At 44.9% G+C, this 21,671-nt stretch overlaps 1 protein-coding gene across 3 annotated transcripts in view; it reads left to right on the plus strand.

Annotated features, from left to right (window-relative positions):
• The window catches only part of CBLB (Cbl proto-oncogene B), a 116,161-nt gene that overhangs the window by 38,462 nt on the left and 56,028 nt on the right, over positions 1-21,671 (plus strand). For all 3 annotated transcript variants that reach the window (XM_068168427.1, XM_068168426.1, XM_068168425.1), the window contains exon 4: positions 18,151-18,297. In XM_068168427.1, the coding sequence (XP_068024528.1) occupies positions 18,151-18,297 (147 nt within the window). The remainder of the gene's footprint in view (positions 1-18,150; positions 18,298-21,671) is intronic.

Consider the following 21,671-nt stretch of genomic DNA (forward strand, 5'->3'; position numbering starts at 1 on the left):
AGGAGCTATGTTCTGCTATGTTGTGTAGGGTGGAAAGTTCCTTTCCTCTCACGTGTTTCCTGGTGAAATGTATGATGTGACTTTGCAGCTAACACAGCAGACCCTTGGTGACATTCCTTATGCTGCTAAATTGTATAAATAAGTGCCAAAGTATTTTGGGGAAGTATATTTAATTCATGGAATCATAGACATAGAATGGGTTGGATTGGAAGGGACCTTAAAGATCATCTAGTTCCAACCCCTATGCCACGGGCAGGGACACCTTACATTAGAAGAGGCTGTTAAAGGCCCTCTCCAGTCTGGCCTTGAACACCTCCCTGGAGGTGTCTCACCACCCTCACTGTAAAGAATTTCTTCTGAATATCAAGTCTAAATCTCCCCTCTTCCATCTCCTATCCATTGCCCCTCATCCTGTCACAAAAAGCCCTTGTTAAAAGCCCACCACCAGCTGTGTTGTTTGAGAGGTCTTTTCCAGCCTTCAGGATTCTGTGGCTCTATGAAGACTCTCAAAACACGTACTGGAAGCTTTGTAATGACCTGAAAAGCTTTAGTGCTCTAGGTAAACATTAATTCCCTGGTTATTGCATGATTTAAGCACACTTGGGGTGTGGTTGGTTTGTGGAACAGTTTATTTGCCAAACCCACAGTAGAACCAAAACAGATGCAGGCAAGGAGTGAGTTTGGCCATATCATCATAGATTTGTGGTGAACTTTTGATAGCAGAAATAAATTGAGCATTTTTAGTAGCAAGTATAAAGCAGCTATGGACTGTGTTGACTTCTTGCAGTTTTCTGCCTCTCCTCAACACTCCAACCTCCTACTGTAGTCAAGAACATACAAGAACCATGAACTTAGGTTATCTTACACCTCAGCAAAAAGAGTTAAGTTGCAGTGTTTGATTCTATTCATCAGGCTGCTGCTGTAGGCACTTCAGTCCGTGTTTTAAGCAGTAGCAACAGTCCTCTGGTAGCTTTGCTGGAGTCAGAAAAGTGAGTTAATTAACCTAACTTTGGATTAATTACCTCACAAATTTAATGAGATGAGAACACTGTGGAGTTATATACTCTGTACAGCTTTTCATATTTAATTTCTCATCTCATTTGGCTAAAAGGAGAGCAGAGATGTTCAGCTGAAAATATTTAACATGAGGCAGGGGAAAAAAGAAGAGAAGTAGACATTTTTAACTGTTTAAATCTTGGTTTCAAATGGTTTAAACCTTCCTGGGAAGAACAACTGTGTTTATAGAGGCAGTATGTTGCTAGGATTTCATGAGCCTTAGTCTTTCTGAACAGTCATTGGGACAAATAATACCAGTATTTGTAAATATGCACTTGCAGTTAATCAATTAAATAAGTAAAACCATGCTTGGAAATTGTTTAGACAGAAACAAGGTAGATGTGTTGCTGAGGGACCTGGTTTAGTGGTAGTAGCCTAGAAGTAGTGGTGGGATTCTGAGCTCTAGGTGAGTGGTTGGACTTGATGATTGCAAAGGTCTCTTCCAACCTCAGCAGTTCTGTGGATCTGTGAACTTTTCTCAGGGGCATTTATGATGTCCTCATCTGTTCACCCAGCCCGTTCTCAGATTGTGTAATTCTTCCTCATACTGGTGAGCAGGCCTTCATTCCTGAGGGATCTATAAACTGATTCCATTATTAACTGCTCCTTGATTGCAAAATACAGTGCTTAATTTGTCACTTATCAATACTTTCCCTCTTTTTCCCCCTATTTGGTGACTGGGGCTACAGAGTTTGAGGGGACTGGAACATCTCTCTGATGAGGAAAGAGTGAGAGAATTTGGTCGTCTTAGTCTGGAGAAGACTGAGGGGAGATCTCATCAATGCTGATCAATACTTAAAGGATGGGTGTCAGAAGATGGGACCAGTGGTTTGTTCAGCGGTGCCCAGTGACAGGAGCAGAGGCAATGGGCACAAACATGAACATAAGAAGTTCCATCTAAACACGAGAAGGAAGTTCTTTAATTCAAGGGTGCTGGAGCACTGGGACAGGCTGCCCAGAGAGGTGGTGGCATCTCCATCTCTGAAGACATTCAGACCATGCCTGGGCATGTTCCTGTGTGGCTTTCTTTAGGTGAACCTGCCTTGGCAGGGATGTTGGACTTGATCTCCAGAGGTTCTTTCCAACCCCTACCTTTTATGTGATTCAGTGACTGTCAAGCTGCGCAGCAGAGCAGCGAAAAAATAACCATGTCACTTTTGTGGCTTTCTAATTAACTGGCTCTGCCTCTGCTAGTTTGCACTTCAGCAGAGGGGAAGGATAATTATCCCTTTGAAGGGGAGTGCTGTGATGTTTTGATTGAACTTTTGGGGTTTTATTGTAATAAGGTCTTTGCTCATTATCGCATAAGGAATAACCTGGCAGTGCATTTGTAAGTGTCAGTATCTCCTTTGCTCAGCAGAGCCTGTGCACTGGTACAGCAGACCTGCTTTAGTGTGTTGGTTTTTTTACCAAGAAGAAAGACTGAAATGAGCAGCTTGGGTATCTTGTGGTCTGTCATCCTTATCATTCAGTTTCACAGTGGTACATTCAGATAGGTTACCCAGGGAGGTGGTGGAGTCACTGTCTCCAGAGGTGTTCAAGAAACATGTGGACATGGCCCTTTGGAACATGGCTTAATGACCATGGTGGTGCCAGGTTGGTGGTTGGACTTGATGATCTTAGAGGTCTTTTCCAAGCAAAACAACTCAATGATTCTGTGATTCCATTTTCTGTTTGAATTCAAGCCAAGCCACAAAACCATGCTTGGGCTCTCTGCCCATTTCAGGCTTTACCTTAATAACGTTCAACGTAAAGAAAATGGTGCAGATGCCAGACAGATTATGTTTTATAAGTGGAATGAGAAAATGAAAATACATGAAACATACTTTAAATACATGCAATCAGAAGGTTAAGTTTTATCTCACATGACAGGTATTGCTATAAGAAACAGGTGCTGGCCACACTCTCCTTATTGCACCCCAGGATACTACCCTAGGATACCATTGGCCTTCTTGGCAACAAGGGCACATTGCTGTTCCTTGGATAACTTTAACAAGTCCAAGTGCTGCATGCTGCAGTTTGGTCAGAACACCCCCATGCAGTGCTACAGGCTGGGGTCAGAGTGGCTGGAGAGCAGCCAGGCAGAAAGGGACCTGGGGGTACTGATTGACAGCTGGCTGAACATGAGCCAGTAGTGTTCCCAGGTGGCCAAGAAGGCCAATGGCATCCTGGCCTGTGTCGTAAATAGTGTGGCCAGCAGGAGCGGGGAAGTCATTGTGCCCTGTACTCTGCATTGGTTAGGCCACACCTTGAGTCCTGTGTCCAGTTCTGGGCACCTCAGTTTAAGAAGGACACTGAGACTCTTGAATATGTCCAGAGAAGGGCAATGAGGCTGAGGAGAGACCTTGAGCACAGGCCCTATGAGGAGAGGCTGAGGGAGCTGGGGTTGCTTAGCCTGGAGAAGAGGAGGCTCAGGGGAGACCTTACTGCTCTCTACAACTACCTGAAGGGAGGTTGTAGCCAGGTGGGGGTTGGTCTCTTTTCCCAGGCAAGCAGCACCAGAACAAGAGGACACAGTCTCAAGCTGTGCCAGGGGCAGTTTAGGCTGGAGGTGAAGGGAAAGTTCTTCACAGAAAGAATTGGCCATTGGAATGGGCTGCCCAGGGATGTGATGGAGTCCCCATCCCTGGAGGTGTTCAAGAGGGGATTGGCTGTGGCACTTGGTGCCATGGTTTAGTCATGAGGTCTGTGGTGACAGGTTGGACTTGATGATCTTTGAGGTCTCTTCCAACCTTGGTGCTACTGTGATACTTGGTGCCATGGTTTAGTTAGTCATGAGGTGTTGGGTGACAGGTTAGACTTGATGATCTCTGAGGTCTTTTCCAACCTTATTGCTTCTATGAGTCTTTGATACTGTCCACCCTTGCAAGCCTTTCTTCTCCATTACTTCAAGTAGCTCTTTACATATGACCAAACTGGTTTCTACTTGCTATTTTTCCTTGCCACTTTGACTTGGCAATGTTTCACATGCTCTGGATGCAAAGCAAGGAAGTGCTAGACATCTGACGTTTCTTAGCTGTAAGAAAGGGGGGGAAAAAAACCCACACCCAACTGTCTGCATTTCAACAACCTCTGTAAGGCACAGGCACCTCAGTGATTTTAACTAGAGAAGAACAAAAATAATCTCAAATGCAGAATTTAACAGGCAAATTTCTCATGTGTGTAAAAGCAAAAGGCCTTTAAATGGAAAGAACTTGCAGAAGCGAGCACTGGCTAGAGTGGCTCTGACCAAGCTTGTGTCAGAAGTTCCATTTAGATACCTCTGTTGTGAGAGGTTTTGCAACATGGAAGTAAAATTGCAGGGAAAAAATATCATTTGGTCATATTTTAACTGTGGAAAAAAAACAACAAACCAATATAAAAATGAAAAGGGAAAGCTTAATTTGGCATTCTGGGTTTTATGCTGAAAATGACAAACAAACCTTCAACATGAAAAGCCCAAACCACTCCCCAGCAGAAAAAATCCCAAGCCAGCCACCTGAGTACCCAGGCTTTTACCTGCTAAGATTTGTAGTTTAAGTTGTTCCCTCCTTCCCTAATCTCTCCTGAAACTCGTAATGTTTGAAGATTAAGGCAGAAGGAGGAGATGGAAAGTTGTGATTTGGCTAGAGAAATGAATGCTTGCTCTGCCTCCTCCTCCTCCCTATGCTAAATCACCTCAGTACAAGATGGACATTGAGGTGCTGGAGACTGTCCAAAGAAGAGCCAAATAGGTGGTGAAGGGCCTTGAACAGCAGCTGACTGAGGGAACTGGGATTGTTTACTCCAGAGAAGAGAAGGCTGAGGGGAGATGTTCTCTACAGCTACCTCAAAGGAGGTTGGCATGGGGTGGGGTTGTCTCTTCTTGCATCTGGCAATTGACAGGACAAGAGTACAAGTTGTGTCATGGGAGGCTTTGGTTGGATATTATCATAGTATCAGTCAGGGTTGGAAGGGACCACAAGGATCATCTAGTTCCAACCCCCCTGCCATGGGCAGGGACACCCCACACTAGATCAGGGGGTTATCAAATGTTGGAACAGGCTGCACAGGGAGGTGGTGGCGTTACCGTCCCTGGAGACGTGTAAAACAGAGGGGATGTGGTGCTGAGGGACCTGGTTTAGTAGCAGTGGTGGGATTGTGAACTTTAGGTGAGTGGTTGGACTTAATGATCTCAAAGGTCTCTTCCAACCTCAAGATTTCTATGATTCTGTGATAATTTTGAGCTGTGTGACAGCATGTCTGTGGGAGGGACAGCACTGATCAAGAGACTCTCGGCACATGCAAGGGTAAGGAGGAGGAACGTCAAGAAATGACACACTTAGCATCAGCTCGGCCTTGAGAGGAGCTGAATTGTGAAACTCAAAAGTAGAATGACATTAAATGATTTCCAGTGTGACATATGCAGCACCTTCTGCTGGCTTTGGCTGGGCAGAGGGGGAGTCTGGTGGTTGGTGGTGGGGAATACGGTATACCCCAGTCAAACTGGTGGTGGTTAAAGCAACAGATGGTTGAAGCAGGAGGTTGTAGTGAGGTGGGAGTCGTTCTCTTTGGTATCAGGGGGCAAAGCAAGAGGAAATGACCTGAAATTGTGCCAGGGGAAGTTTAGGCTAGATATTAGGAAAAACTTTTTTCCTGTGAGAATGGCCAGGCATTGGAACAGGCTGCCCAGGGAGGTGGTGGAGTCACCATCCCTGGAGGCACTCAAGAAATGTGTGGACGTGCCACTTTGGGACATGGTTTAATGGCCATGGTGGTGTTAGGCTGGTGGTTGGACTTGATGATCTTGGAGGTAATGTCCAACCAATATGATTCTATGGCTCTGTGAAAATACAAAGAGGTTTTTCTGGATTTTTAGTGCCAAGGGTTTTCAACAAATTTTGGCTAGCAGAACTAACAATTCTGCGTGAGGTCACTTTCACCCTACAGATAATTTTAGATCATGAGGCCTTTTTCCTTCATAGTTAGGTTAGGTTCTTTTAAAAATATCAAACACAACTCTAAACAAAATATTGTAAGGAGAAATTCTTTTCTGCAAGCTATCATGATTTTATATTTGACTACATCTTGCCACGTTTCCTGTAAAACCAATGGGAGGGCTGGAAATTCAAGTGAGTTTTGTGTAGTTTGACATTTCTCCCTTTTTTTGGATTGGGAGCTGGTCTGCCTCTATTTAGAGCAAAATTGAATACCATATCAATCCTAGAATATCTTAACCTTTATCAAAACCTGATGTTTTCCTTCTGGTTTTGATATTCTCATGCCTAACATCTGATTGCTCTGGATAAAAAAACCTACAGATGTAATAGTATTTATAGTTCTGTCTGTCTGTGTCATAGTTACATTCTGAGATAATGCAGTGTTTTCAACAGATGCTGGGATGGCTTTGTGCTTTTGAGAGGGACTCTTCAGGTTTTTACACTCCCTGTAAAAAATCCTGGTGCATTTTTATTAGCTAAGGAGCATACCAAATAATTTCTTGCTCTTGATGATCTTTAAGGTCCCTTCCAACCCAAACCATTCTATGATTCAAATGAAACAGTACAGAAGCTTGGGTTGAATCACCACTGATTTTCTTTTGTATGTTATTTGTATCTTCTTCATATTGGCTTCCTTTCCAATTAGCCAGGCACTGTGACATTTGCTGGGTTTCACAGGAAGTTCCCTCTCAACATGAGGAAGACATTTGCTGTGAGTGTGCTGCAGCAGGCTGCCCAGAGGGGTTGTGGACACTCTTAAGAGTCTGAACAGACAGACAGAATCACAGAATCATTATGGTTGGACAAGACCTTTAGATGGGATTTTAGGATGTCTGGTTTTTTTACTGAAAGGGAAATCAGACATTGGAACAAGCTGCCCAGGGAGGTGGTGAAGTTGCCATCTCTGGAGGTGTTCAAGAAACGTGTGGCTGTGGCACTTGTGGATGTGGTTTAATGCCATGGTGTTAGATGGGTTGATGACAGTTGGACTCTGATCGTAGAAGTCTTTTCCAAGTGAAACAATTCTGTGATTCTATAACTTTAAGTCAAGTCATCATCCAGCTCTACCAGGTCCAACACTACAACTTATCATAGAATCAGTCAGGGTTGGAAGGGACCACAAGGATTGTCTAGTTCCAACCCCCCCTGCCATGGGCAGGGACACCCCACACTAGATCAGCCTGGCCAGAGCCTCATCCAGCCTGGTCGTAAACACCTCCAGGGACGGGGCCCCAACCACCTCCCTGGACAACCCATTCCAGGGTTTCACCACTCTCATGGGGAAGAACTTCCTCCTCACCTCCAGCCTGAATCTCCCCACCTCCAGCTTCATTCCATTCCCCCTAGTCCTATCACTACCTGAGATCCTGAGAATTCCCTCCCCAGCCTTCCTGTAGCCCCCTTCAGATACTGGAAGGCCACAATGAGGTCACCTGGGAGCCTTCTCTTCTGCAGACTGAACAGCCCCAACTCCTTCAGTCTGTCCTCATAGGAGTGGTGCTCCAGCCCTCTGCTCATCCCTCATATCCTTGAGCAAGGACATCTAAACTGCTTTCTGAGCCCAGCCATCCAGCCAGTGCTTGATCCATGTCCGCATATCCAGTTCAGTTGTTTTACAGCAGTGGAGATGAAGTGGCTTACAGTTGTGATCTTTAGCCTCTTCAGCTAACTTCCAGTTGCATAAAGAGAATGATAGAATTGTTTCAGTTGGAAAGGACCTTTAAGATCATTGAGTCCAGACATTCTTTGACTCTGCCAAGCCCCGTGCTAAACCATGCTCCTTGGCACCACATCTCTGCATCTTTTAATCACCTTCAGGGATGGGGATTCAGCCGCCTCCCTGGGAAGCCTGTTCCAGCCTTTGAGAACCCTTTCAGTTAAGAAGTTTCTTCTAATATCCAATCTAAACCTCCCCTGGTGCATCCTCTTACTCAGGGCTGAGAAATACGTTTGAAGTCAACTGGGTAAATGTTAAAATAAATGTAAGTAACCCCAAGGAAATACCGAAGGGCAGAGGTGAAAGTGGTAGGCTGGGAAGATCATATAAAGCTAGAAAAGGGAGAAAATGTTATTTTTTTTATGTAATGTGCTAATGTGACATTTACCACACAATTTATCACAGCAAAGCAGCACCAGGGCTTTATGATAGGGGTTGTGGGTAAATCCTGCTCTATATTGCAGACATTCATGGCATTCTGCTGGCTATGAAATTGGTAATAAAAGGATCACCTGCTCCTGTGTAATGAAGGATAACCAATATCACAGTTCTCTCTTGAAGAGATTGTTTTGCTAAGCTGCATAGTCTCCAGAAGACAAGTCTCAGGCTGCACCAGGGGAGGTTTAGACTCGAGGTGAGGAGGAAGTTCTTCACTGAGCGAGTCATTCGTCATTGGAACGGGCTGCCCAGGGAGGTGGTTGAGTCATTGACCCTGGAGGCGTTCAAGAAGAGACTGGACGTGGCACTTGGTGCCATGGTCTAGTCATGGGGTCTGTGTTGATAGGTCGGACTCGATGATCCTCGAGGTCCTTTCCAACCTAAGTTATACTGTGAGACTGTGATGATGGTGCAGAAGGGGTAGTAAGTGCCCTGAGGGTATTCTGGGAGTCCTATCCCTCCCCTCGCCATGATCTGAAACTTCTTCAGAGCTGGAGAGAAGTAATCCCAGAAAGTGTGTATGAACAATGAGAAACCTTGCAAGAATGCACTGCACCTGTGCTGGTGGCTTTGTTCATTTAGCTGTATTACAGCACAGCAAGTCATCTGAATGGAGACATCCACACAGAAGCAGAATCTTACACACTTTTGGCTTTCCTGTCAAACCTTTAAAGGGACCTTGTTGCTCTTTTAGTTTCTTACAATAGAAGCTAACCATGATAAAAGTCAGTAGTTATGGATTAGTAGTTAGGATAAGGATTTATTACTTGTTGTCAGAAGATAATAAACTGTGGAGTGAAGCTTTTTGTGACCTCTTTCTTCATCACTTTTTGTGACCCTTCTACAACTGAGTTACAGCTCTGGTGGATAGGGGAAGAGCAGCTGATGTCATCTGCCTGTACTTAGGGAAGGAATTTGACAGTGTCCCACATGACATCCTTGAGATAGAGAGACATGGACTTGATGGATAAGGAGCTGGCTAGATGGTTGCACTCAAAAAGTTGTGACCAACAGCTCAATGTCCATATGGATATCAGTGACAAATGGAGTTCCTCAGGACTCTACCCTGAGTCCAGTGCTGTTTAACATCTTTCTCAGCAACATGAGTGGTGGCATTGAGTACACTCTCAGTAAGTTTGCCAGTGACACCGAAGTGTGTGGTGCAGCAGGTTCACTTGGGGGAAGGGATGCCATCCAGAAGGATCTTGACGGGCTTGAGGACAGTGCAAAATACATGAGGGTCAACAAGTCAGAGGATTTCTGGTTTCTGTTTGAAACTACACATATGGCTTTCAGGTTGAGAAAGGTGCCTGTGGGTGCTCAAGAAATTGATGGAAAGTTCATGTGAGATAGTCACATCACATAGAGCTCTGATTGAGGCAGGGTACCTCCATAGCCTTGATGATAAAAGTAACCATTGTATGTACTTAAATACCTACTGTAGAGGATTGGCTGTGGGCTGCATGAGGAAGAAATGGTTGTAGGTAGTCATGGTATTAAGCATGTTGGCCCTGAGTGACAAGGAAGCTCCTGTGCACTCAGAGGTCTTTTCCAACCCTAATGATTCCATTATTCTAATATCTAAGAGCACTTCTGCTGTGGGGACAGGCTGAGGGAGCTGGGTCTGATCAGCCTGGAGAAGAGAAGGCTGCTGGGAAACTTTATAGTGGCCTTGCAGTACCTGAAGGGGGCTACAAGAAGGCTGGGGAGGGACTTTTTGCAAGGGATTGTAGTGATAGGACAAGGGGAAATGGCTTGAAGCTTGAGGAGGGTAGGTTTAGACTGGATATTCAGAGGAAGAAATTCTGTAGAGGATAAATGGTGAGACACTGGAACAGGTTGCCCGAGGGAGGTTGTGAATGCTGCTTCCCTGGAAGGAAAAGTAGAGCCTCCCATGACATACTCCAGCCTCCAGCAAGATGTCTGTGACCTCCCAGCACCTGCTCAGAGGCTCACACCTCTGCAATGTGATCTCTCTCTTGACCAGATTCCTATTGCTCCATCTTCAGTCAGAACTGCCATTAAGTGAGCTGAGAGTGTAGATTAGCAGGCATTTCTTTAGCATTGCATTTATTTTATTGATCTTTTTAAAAGGACCTATGTTGCCCCACTGGCATTTTGCTTAGACATGCTGTTAAGTGAAACTGGAGTAGACTGTTCAGAATTCACTATTTTGGAAACATTTCACAGTGGTAATTCCTTGAGTAAATATTGCAAACCGAAACTGCTGCTTAGCACAATCTCCATTCAGAGCTATTTACATTGTTCCTAACATGTAGCATGGAATCACAGAGTTGTTTTGGTTGGAGAAGGCTTCTAAGATCATTGAGTCCAAATGTCAACCTGACACCATTAAACCATGTCCCAAAGTGCCATGTCCACAGGTTTCTTAAACACCTCCAGAGAAACTGACTCCACCACCTCCCTGGGCAACCTACTCCAGTGCCTGACCAAAGGACATGCTTGTGGAAAGACATAGCTTTCACACAGAATCACACAGAATCACCAAGGTTGGAAGAGACCTCAAAGATCATCAAGTCCAACCTGTCACCTCATGACTAAACCATGGCACCAAATGCCACATCCAATCCCCTCTTGAACACCTCCAGGGATGGTGACTCCACCATCTCCCTGGGCAGCACATTCCAGTGGCTAACAACTCTCTCAGTGAAGAACTTTCTCCTCACCTCCAGCCTAAACTTCCCCTGGTGCAGCTTGAGACTGTGTCCTCTTGTTCTGGGGCTGGTTGCCTGGGAGAAGAGACCAACTCCCTCCTGGCTGCAGCCACCCTTCAGGTAGTTGTAGAGAGCAATGAGGTCTCCCCTGAGCCTCCTCTTTTCCAGGCTAAACAATCCCAGCTCCAAGAGAGTTATTTACAGATGTTGATGAACTACTCAGCCTTAGTCCATCATTTCTTCATATGCCCTTTTGCAGCCAGACTGTAGAAGGTCCAAGAAATGGAAACAAAACCAAATGGAGAGTTATTCTTCCCATACTCCTACACTTCAATTGAAAAAACACTTTCACATACACTGGGATCTTGCTTATCTAATGAAATCAAAACTTACTCTGCCCTGTTAAACTCTTCTGCTGCTCTTCTATTACTGTTGTGAATTGTATGTGCAACTCAGGTGACTGAACTTGGAGGAAAATGTGAACTGTAAAGTTCTGAAGGAAGAATCAGAGATGTACATTTTCCATGTTCCATTTCTGCCTTGTTTAGCCTTCTCTGATTTTTCAGGTTTCAGAGTGTTCTACAGTAGCCTCCTGTGCTCCCCACCTTTAAAAAAAACCCAACAACTAAATAGTTGTAATGTCCTTCTCAGGCATGAGATTGAACACATCCAAGTGCTGGGTTCTACACATTGGCCACAACAACCCCATGCAGTGCTACAGGCTGGGGTCAGAGTGGCTGGAGAGCAGCCAGGCAGAAAGGCAACTGGGGGTACTGGTTGATAGTAGGCTGAACATGAGCCTGCAGTGTGCCCAGGTGGCCAAGAAGGCCAATGGCATCCTGGCCTGCATCCTGGGCAACCTGTTGTGTCTCAGCACCCTTGCTGTAAAGCATTTCCTAATATCCAGTCTAAATCTCATCTCTTCCAGCTTAAATCCATTCCTGCTTGTCGTATCACTACCAGCCCACGTAAAAAGTCTCTCCCCAGCTTTCTTGTAAGCCCCCTTGTGGAATTTACACTAGTATGAGGGTGCATGAATCCAGCTCACTGGATAGTTCATGTTTTAGTTCAGTCTTTTCCATGCTGGACATGTCAGATGTTGTTTTGTCTTCCATACTAAAGAGGGGACTCTCCCTTGTGGAGCTGTGGAATGTGGCTTGATGGGTGGGAGGCAAGAAGTCTGAGCAGAACTATTTGGCCTTTGCCTCACTTGTTCCCCCTTTCCTGTCTGCCTGTCACCTTCTTTCCTCTCTCTTCTCTGGGAGCCAGATGAAAAATTTCCTTTTAGTCATGAGGGAATAGGAGGAGTGAAGTAGTACTGTGGGACTTCTGGTGGAAACTGGTGTACAGGGCTTTGCTTTTTCCTGGGAAGCTGGCCAGGGACAGGACAGGCTGTGCAGTGACTTGGGGCACAAAAACTCTCCAGAATGCTATCTTTTTTTCTTGATACAGATTGAAATGCTGAAGTTGACTGCACAAGCTTCTTTGCTGTGTAACTGTTGTAGACAACTGTAGACAGCTTGTGAGACCACACCTGCAGTACTGCATCTGGGTCTACTGCCTCTAACACAAGAAGGACATCAAACTGTGGGAGTGGGTCCAGAAGGGGCCATGAGGTGGTCAGAGGGCTGGAGCACCTCTCCTATGGGGACAGGCTGAGGGAGTTGGGTCTTTTCAGCCTGGAGAAGAGAAGGCTCCAGGGAGACCTTAGAGCAGCCTTCCAGCACCCAAAGGGGATACAAGAAAGCTGAGGAGAGACTTTTTACAAGGGCCTGTAGTTCTGGGGTGAGGGGCAACAGCTTTGAGCTGGAAAAGGGGAGATTGAGACTGGATATTAGGAAGAAATTTTCCATGGTCCAGGTGGGGAGACACTGGAACAGGTTGCCCAGGGAGTTGTGGATGCCCCCACCCTAGAGGTGTTCATGGCCAGGTTGGGAACAACCTTGAACAACCTGGTATAGTGGGAGTTATCCCTGTCCATGGCAGGGGGCTGGAACTAGATGATCTTTGAGGTCCCTTCCAACCCTAAACCATTCTGTGATTCTAATAGCTTTTATTTTGGGAACAATTTTCTTTCATTCTTCTCAGCAGACAGAGGCTTTGTAATTTGTTTGTCTGTAAGACCAAGCGACAGCTATTGATCACAAGCATTTGTTGGGGTAACTCAGCTATGACTTACAACAGCAATAGTGTTCATGCCAACCAGTTCATGTCAGATGGCCCTTATGCAGGATTAAAACTTCTAGTGTGAGTAAGAGTGTTTCCCAATACCAAATATGCCACACAAGTGGAGCTCTGCCATGCCTGTTTCAAACCATGCCAAATCTCAGGGAGCCATCTGCCGTGGTAGCTGGTGCTCTGAGCTTCCCAGAGATGGAAGGAATGCACTTTCTGATTCCTTTCACTTCAGAGTTGTTCTTCCTTTTTTGTATTTCAGCTTAAGATTGGAATTCTGTATCTACTCTTTTCTTTTTGGTGGCAAGGCCTGGAATGCCTTGGTGTTTAACAGACAAATACAGTTGTCTTTAGTTTTCCACTCCTGTTTGAATAGAATAGAATAGAATAGAATAGAATAGAATAGAATAGAATAGAGTAGAGTAGAATAGAGTAGAATTGAATTGAATTAGAATAGAATAGAATAGAATAGAATAGAATAGAATAGAATAGAATAGAATAGATCAGATCAGATCAGATCAGATCAGATCAGCTTGGAAGAGACCTTCAAGATCATCATGTCAAACCTCTCAACCAATCCAGCCCACCTAAGCAACTAAACCATGGCACCAAGCACCCCATCAAGTCTCCAACTGAATTGAATTGAATTGAATTGAATTGAATTGAATTGAATTGAATTGAATTGAATTGAATTGAATTGATCAGGTTGGAAGAGACCTTCAAGATCATCAAGTCCAACCTATCATCCAACACTATCTAATCAGTTAAACCATGGCACCAAGCACCCCATCCAGTCTCTTCCTAAACACCTCCAGTGATGGTGAGTCCACCACCTCCCTGGGCAAGAGGCTGTTCCAGGAATTCATAAAACACAGCAAATGTTTGATTTTGCAAGTAATAAAGTAAGCTGCAGTGCTGGGGAAAGCTGCACAAGTGTTTTAGTCTCAGGGGAATAAGAATTGGATGTGACTCTTAGAACCATCAAGCCTTACCAAAAGCAAAAAGGGAAAAAAAAATGTATTACTGGAAGGGATTTTAGTCAATTTTATTTGCAGTTGTAATTGCATTTGTGTGTACTCTATTAAACCCTTGCATGTGGTAAGATTTATCAGTGAGTAAAATGTACAGCTTTTCACATTGCCACTCAGAACGCTGATGTTTGCTCTCCAGCTGTGGTATAGTAACTTTTTTTCCTCATCCTTTTTGGATCCTTGCCCTCTGTGAGCCTCTTGAACTAATTTTAGGAACACTGTCTTACTTGGCTCTCACTATTAAAGTTGATTATCTTGGAAGACATCTGTGATTTGACTTCTCCATCAGCTCTCATAGTGTTCCTCACTTCTCCAACGTCGACAAGTGCCCTTCGAGCTCCTCACTGCGTAGTAAAGAGCAGCGTGGCGCTCTGCTCCTGAATGACCCTGGTACTTCTCTGGGTCTTTGCCTAACACAGTGTTTGCACCATTGCCTGCTCAATCCCAAAGTGCTGATGAAAATACTCCAGCCACTTCTTTCTGTTTTCTATTTGCTATAAAATTCTACGTCTTGTTCTAGAAAAAGAGCCAACAAAGTTGGTGAGGGGTTTGGAACACAGCCCTGTGAGGAGAGGCTGAGGGAGCTGGGGTTGCTTGGCCTGGAGAGGAGGAGACTCAGGGGTGACCTTATTACTTTCTATAACTACTGGAAGGGAGGTTGTAGACAGGCAGAGGTTGGTCTCTTCTCCCAGGCAGCCAGCACCAGAACAAGAGGACACAGTCTCAGGCTGCGCCAGGGGAGGTTTAGGCTGGAGGTTAGGAAGAAGTTCTACACAGAGAGAGTGATTGGCCATTGGAATGGGCTGCCTGGGGAGGTGGTGGAGTCACCATCATTGGAGGTGTTTAGGAGGAGACTTGATGGGGTGCTTGGTGCCATGGGTTAGTTGTTTAGGTGGGTTGGATTGGTTGATGGTTTGGACACAATGATCTTGAAGGTCTCTTCCAACCTGGTTTCTTCTATGTATTCGATGTATGTATTCTATATCTAATATATTTCCCCCATGCTCTGTACTGTATTCCCTGCTGGTGCCAGATTGTTCCTCATGGTCCTGTTAGAGATTTGCTGGACTGGGCTGTAAGTAGGTGGAGCATCAGGAAGCTATTTCAAGCAACAGTTTGGAACCAAGTATTTGATTTTTCTTTCCCTGCTATTCTGTACAGATAAAGTTCCCAACACAGCCTGATGGTAATGTATCTGCTTCTAACTGATTTAGAGGTGCTCCTGATATGGGAAAGGACAGAAGGCTGATTGGTTAGTGTGGAGAAGAGTAGGTTGAGGGGAGACCTCATTGCTCTGTATGACTCCCTGAAAGGAGGTTGGAGTGAGGTGGGGGTGGGTCTGTTCTCTCTAGTATCAGGTGAAAAAGTGAGAGGAAATGGCCTGGAATTGTTCCAGGGGAGGTTTAGAAGAGTGGTCAAGCATTGGAACAGACTGTCCAGGGAGGTGGTGGAGGTGTTCAAGAGACATGTGGACAGGGCACTTTGGGACATGGTTTAATGGCCATGGTGGTATTGATGGTTGAACTTTATGATCTTAGAGGTCTTCTCCAACAAAAACAATTCTACAATTCTATGGTATCTGCTGGAGGTATCAGAACAGTGCTAAATAACATATTGATACTGGTCACTGGCACCATAGTGCAAAAGCAGTGAACTGTTAAAAAGCAGCAAAACAAAATGAAACAAACCAGTGTCCAGCTCTGGGTTTTAATCTCCATACATCTGAGAGTGAGTTTGTTCAATAATGTGTTTTGTAAGGATGATGCAGTAGCTTAGTTCAGAGTTTGTGTAGCAAAATCAATAAATCAGTTAGCTCTTGGTTTATGTTCCCATTCATAATGTCCTAGCACTGACTTCCTTTTACAAAGTGTTTATTCTTACAAACATTCTGATCAATTCTGTTCAGATTTCTGCTCATGAGTTGCAGTCTTTGGTGTTTTGGTGTGTGTGTGGGGGTTTAATCCTTTTGCATAAGTAAAGAGAGGTAATAAGTGTTTATGGGGAAAACTGTAATATCTTTGGCTTGTCAACATGTTTTATTTCCATTTATGACAACTTGCACTCCACTTTAGGCAGACTTTTGTTTCCTTTGTTGCTTTAATCCCTGCTAACACTCTGTGCATTTTTACTTCATGGCTTTATTTGTTACCTCATGTACTTCAGTACTGGTGAGAAAAGAGATGAAATTGCTTTAGGAGTACCTTGAGACCTTCGTCTGTGCTGGAGAGAGCTGGCCTTTGGGTAGAACAGGAAGTAGTGGAATGTTCAAAATGTGGGCTGTGAAGCCCAGCTAAGGAGAGCTATTCATGGCTGCTGCTGCTGTGTGCAGTGTTTGTTTAACAAAGCACAAATATAATCCTTGGATAGAGCTTTGCATAGGAGATGTTGGTAAGCACCATGGCATGCCAGTTGATAGATGAAAGATCAGAGAGAGGGGGGAGTCAACAGACTCATCAGTTTGTAGGGATGTAGGTTTAGAGACACCCTGGTCATATTCCTCCTCTTGTATTTCTGTTCCATTTTCTTTGCTAAGTTATTGTGTATTCTGTTGGTTCCTGAGTTTTTTTCATAAATGGGCTTCTAAATATGTACTGCAGAAGCAACAAGGGCTCATTGATTCCTAGAATGGTTTGAGAAGAGGCTGCCCAGGGAAGTGCTGCAGTCACCATCCCTGGGAGTATTCAAGAGAGACGCGGCCATGGCGCTTTGGGACGTGGTTTAATGGCCATAGTGGTGTTAGGTTGAAGGTTGGACTCAGTGATCTTAGAGGTCTTTCCCAACAAAACCAATTCTATGATTCTGTGATCTTGAAGGTCTTTTCCAGCTGTGGTGATTCTGTGCATGCTAAAGCACAGCAATATTAACCTCTCTGTGTTCCTTCCATGAATCAGCAGCACAAGTAGGAAACAGAGCTCCTGCTTATTCTTAATGCCATGAATATTCTGTCCCAAGACCAGGCCCATATCCTTTGGCCCCTGAACAATACCCTGTCTTTATATAGCTTTTACAAATAATTACTGTGCAGGCTCAGAGTCCAGCTGATTGCCAAATACGATGGCAGATAGTTGTCATGCTCTTTTTTTTGTCCCCAGGCATGTTGACAGGAACCTTACATTTCCTTGACTTCCTCAGAAGTGTTAAGGAGGGCTCCATTGTTCAGGGCAGCTGGCTGCATTCTACACCTGTGGTTTGCTAAAACAACAGTGTTTGCTTTTGGGCTTGGGATTGTTTTGGTTTGTTGTTGTTTGTTTGGGTTGTTTTCTTCCTGTGTTTACTCTCTGTGAAAGGAGAAGTTCTGGGAGAGGAAGGGAATAAATGAGTCAGATTATCAAGAGCAAGCTGCTTAGCAGCATGTATAGTTTTCAGTTGTGTTCCTTTGCCTTCTGAAGAGCTTGAGAAGTTCACATCATCAAAAGGAAGCTCTAGTGGAGATAGCTTCATTTTTCTTCTCTCTCCTCTCATCTCCCCACCACCTTATTGCTCTCTACAACTACCTGAAGGGAGGTTGTAGACAGGCAGAGGTTGGTCTCTTCTCCCTGGCAACCAGTACCAGAACAAGAGGACACAGTCTCAGGCTGTGCCAGGGGAAGTTTAGGCTGGAGGTTAGGAGGAAGTTTTACACAGAGAGAGTGATTGCCCATTGGAATGGGCTGCCCGAGGAGGTGATGGAGTCACCGTCACTGGAGGTGTTCAGGAGGAGACTTGATGGGGTGCTTGGTGCCATGGTTTAGTTGATTAGGTGGTGTTGGATTGGATGATGGGTTGGATGCAATGATCTTGAAGGTCTCTTCCAACCTGGTTGATTCTATTCCATTCCATTCCATTCCATTCCATTCCATTCCATTCCATTCCATTCCATTCCATTCCATTCCATTCCATTCCATTCCATTCCATTCCACAGGGTGCTTGGTTGCATGGGTTAGTTGATTAGGTGGTGTTGGATGATAGGTTGGACGCGATGATCTTGAAGGTCTCTTCCTGTCTGGTCTGGTCTGGTCTGGTCTATTCTATTCTATTCTATTGAAAGATTGATTCAGCTTATTCAAATTCAAAGACTTGATGTGATTTTTTTCCCTTTCTCCCCCTCATTCCATCCACAGGAGGAACCTAACTAAGCTGTCCCTCATCTTCAGCCACATGCTCGCAGAAATCAAGGCTATTTTTCCAAACGGCCAGTTCCAGGGTGATAACTTCCGGATCACCAAAGCTGATGCTGCAGATTTCTGGAGGAAATTCTTTGGAGATAAGTAAGTACTAAACATTTTTGCAAAGCTTTTAATTCTTTCTCATCATGAGCATGGGGCAAAAAAGCAACACATCTTCAAGAATCCAAGCAGTGGTTCTAAGTTATGTGTGCCACCACTTTAAAGACAACTTCTTGCCTAAGTGGTTCAAATTGGCTGAAATGACTAAATTGATTAGTGACATTGTTTGATCATTATTAGTATTAATGTTGTTACTCAAAAGATGGCTAAAAATATATGGGCCAAAAGGTGACTAAAAATACATGGGCTATTTTGCATAGGACACTTAGGCTCAATCATAAATTCCATTGCATTGCATGAAGTGTATGGGTTCCATTCCAGGGTGAAGATATTACAGAATCACAGAATCACCAAGGTTGAAAGACACTTCAAAGATCACCAAGGCCAAGCTGTCACCACAGGCCTCATGACTAAACCAAGTGGCACCAAGTGCCACATCCAATTCCCTCTTGAACACCTCCAGGGATGGTGACTCCACCACCTCCTTGGGCAGCACATTCCAATGGCTAACAACTCTCTCAGTGAAGAACTTTCTCCTCACCTCCAGCCTAAACTTCCCTTGGTGCAGCTTGAGACTTTGTCCTCTTGTTCTGGTGCTGGTTGCCTGGGAGAAGAGACCAACCCCGGCTCCCTCAGCTTCTCCTCACAGGGCTTGTGCTCAAGGCCTCCTTGTTTTCAGGACATATATGGCAAATCATGTCTCCCTGGAGAGGCTGAGGCAGCTGGGGTTGCTTAGCCTGGAAAAGAGGAGGCTCAGGGGAGACCTTATTGCTCTCTACAACTACCTGAAGGGAGGTTGTAGCCAGGAGAGGGTTGGTCTATTCTCCCAGGCAACCAGCACCAGACCGAGAGGACACAGTCTCAAGCTGCACCAGGGAGGTTTAGACTGGATATTAGGAAGAAGTTCTTCACAGAAAGAGAGATTGGCCATTGGAATGTGCTGCCCAGGGAGGTGGTGGAGTCACCATCACTGGAGGTGTTTAGGAGGAGACTTGATAGGGTGCATGGTGCCATGGTTTAGTTGATTAGATGGTGTTGGGTGATAGATTGGACTCGATGATCTCAAAGGTCTCTTCCAAACTGGTTTATCCTATCCTATCCTATCCTATCCTATCCTATCCTATCCTATCCTATCCTATCCTATCCTATCCTATCCTATCCTATCCTATCCTATCCTATCCTATCCTATCCTATCCAGGGAGGTTGTGGATGCCCCATCCCTGGAGTCATTCAAGATGAGATGATGTGGCCCTGGGCAGCCTGATCTAATTGGAGGTGTCCCTGCTGACCTCAGGGCGTTTCACAGGATGACCTTTGAGCATCCTTTTTCCTTTCTTGCCTTTTCCCTTTCTGTTTCTTTTTACTTCTTTCCCCTTTTTTTATTTTTTTTCCCCCTTTGTTTTTTGTTTCCTCCTTCCCTTTTCCTCTCCTTTTTCCTTTTACCTAAACATACCTACTACTAGCTTCCACTTTTCTAGTTTCATTCTAGTACTGTCTGATAGCTTAAGTTTTCTAACAGATTTCTTCTCCCTGTAGATAATGTGATCGAGTTGCTGTGTTAATCTCCTTTTTTTTGGTTAGAGGAAAAGAATCTGGCCATGATTTGTGTTAAACATTTTAATGCACAGATCTTCAAAGTACCTGCAAAAGTTCAGTTCAGGTTTTCTGGAGGATTAATTTACATGACACTATCAGATGAGGCTGGTAAAAAAAACCAAGAGAGAAATGTAGGAGCTTTGGAAAAATGACTAATGATCATCTTTGCTCAGTGTTCCTCTCTTCTCTCCCTGTCTTTTCTCCCCTTTGCTTAGCAACCCTCAGAAATTAAATCTCCTTGTGGTTCTTCTCTTCCCTGTTGGACTCTGTCCTTGAATAACCTTTACCAGCTGTCTTGGTCACAAATTGCATTTGTCATCCGGATTTGCAGATCTCATCTTCTGCAAGCTGCTGTTTCTTTCTGTCATTGGAACAGGTCCAGAGGAGGCCACAAAGATGATCAGAGGGCTGGAGCACCTTTGCTGTGGAGGCAGGCTCAGAAACTTGGGGCTGTTCAGCCTGGAGAAGAGCTGGCTCTGGGCAGACATTGCAGAGGGCTTCAGCCACCTGAAGTGGGCTATAAGAAAGCTGGGGAGGGACTTTTTACAAGGACTTGTAGTGATAGGATGAGGGGCAATAGCTTTAAGGTGGGTGAGGGGAGATTTAGAATGCATATGAAGAAGGAATTCTTTACAGTGAGGGTGGTGAGACACTGAAAGAGATTGCCCAGGGAGGCTGTGGATGACCCCTCCCTGGAGGTGTTCAAGAATGAGGCCCTGAGCAGCCCGGTCTACTGGGAGGTGTCCCTGTCCATGTCCCCCTAGTTTTGAGAGGTCCAGTTAATTACCTTGGCCATCTAGTATAGCCTGGATGATTTTTGAGTTCTGTCAGTCAGGTGCTTTACTTTCACACCAGGTAAATAAGCAGTGTTGTTAGTGCAGCTCTTTTCTAGTAAACTGAAGCTGGTTTGCCTAACTCTCTACCAAGCAGTCAAGAGTTGAGCTGTGCTAGGCAGGCAGCCTTGCCATTCTCTCAGATTTAGTTACAGAATCATAGAGTTTGGAAAACAATTTAGTTCTTTGAGTCCAGCCATCAATCTAACACCACCACAGCCATTGAACAGTGTCCCAGCATGCCATGGCCACACGTTTCTTGAGCACCTCTAGAGACAGTGACTCCAGCACCTCTCTGTGCAGCTTGTTCCAATGCCTGAACAACATTTCAACTAAGAAACTTTTCATAATGTCCAGCCTAATCCTCCCCTGGCACAATTTCAGGCCATTTTGTCTCATCCTGTCACCTGATTCTAGGGAGAAGAGACTGACTGCCACCTCAGTCCAACCTCTTTTCAGGGAGTTGCAGAGAGCAATGAGGTCTCCCCCCACCCTCCTCTTCTCCAGACTGAACAACCCCAGCTCCCTCACCTGCTCCTTCCAAGACCTGTTTGTTCTCCAGACCCTTCACCAGCTGCATTGCCCTTCTCTAGACAGGCTCCAGCACCTCAACATCCTTCTTGGAGTGAGGGGCCCAAAACCTCTCTAGACAAGCTCCAGCACCTCAACATCCTTCTTGGAGTGAGGGGCCCAAAACCAAGCTCAGTATTTGAGGTGCAGCCTCACCAATTCCAGGGGCACAATCCCTCCCATAGCCAGTTGTGCTCAAGTAACCATCAAACATGTAACAACATGCATGTCAAATCAACAGCTGAGGAAATGGTTTATGTGGCATTATGCTTAATTTCTTTGTTAAACAAAATGCCTGAGGCATTTTCAAGCCTAGTTATTTTCTGTTTAGAAATACTTGGCAGGAGTACCTGTGAG

This window comes from Melanerpes formicivorus, unplaced genomic scaffold (genome assembly GCF_026170545.1).
Source record: "Melanerpes formicivorus ecotype bairdi unplaced genomic scaffold, bMelFor1.0.p_v2 SCAF_138, whole genome shotgun sequence".
Taxonomy (NCBI): Eukaryota; Metazoa; Chordata; class Aves; order Piciformes; family Picidae; genus Melanerpes; species Melanerpes formicivorus.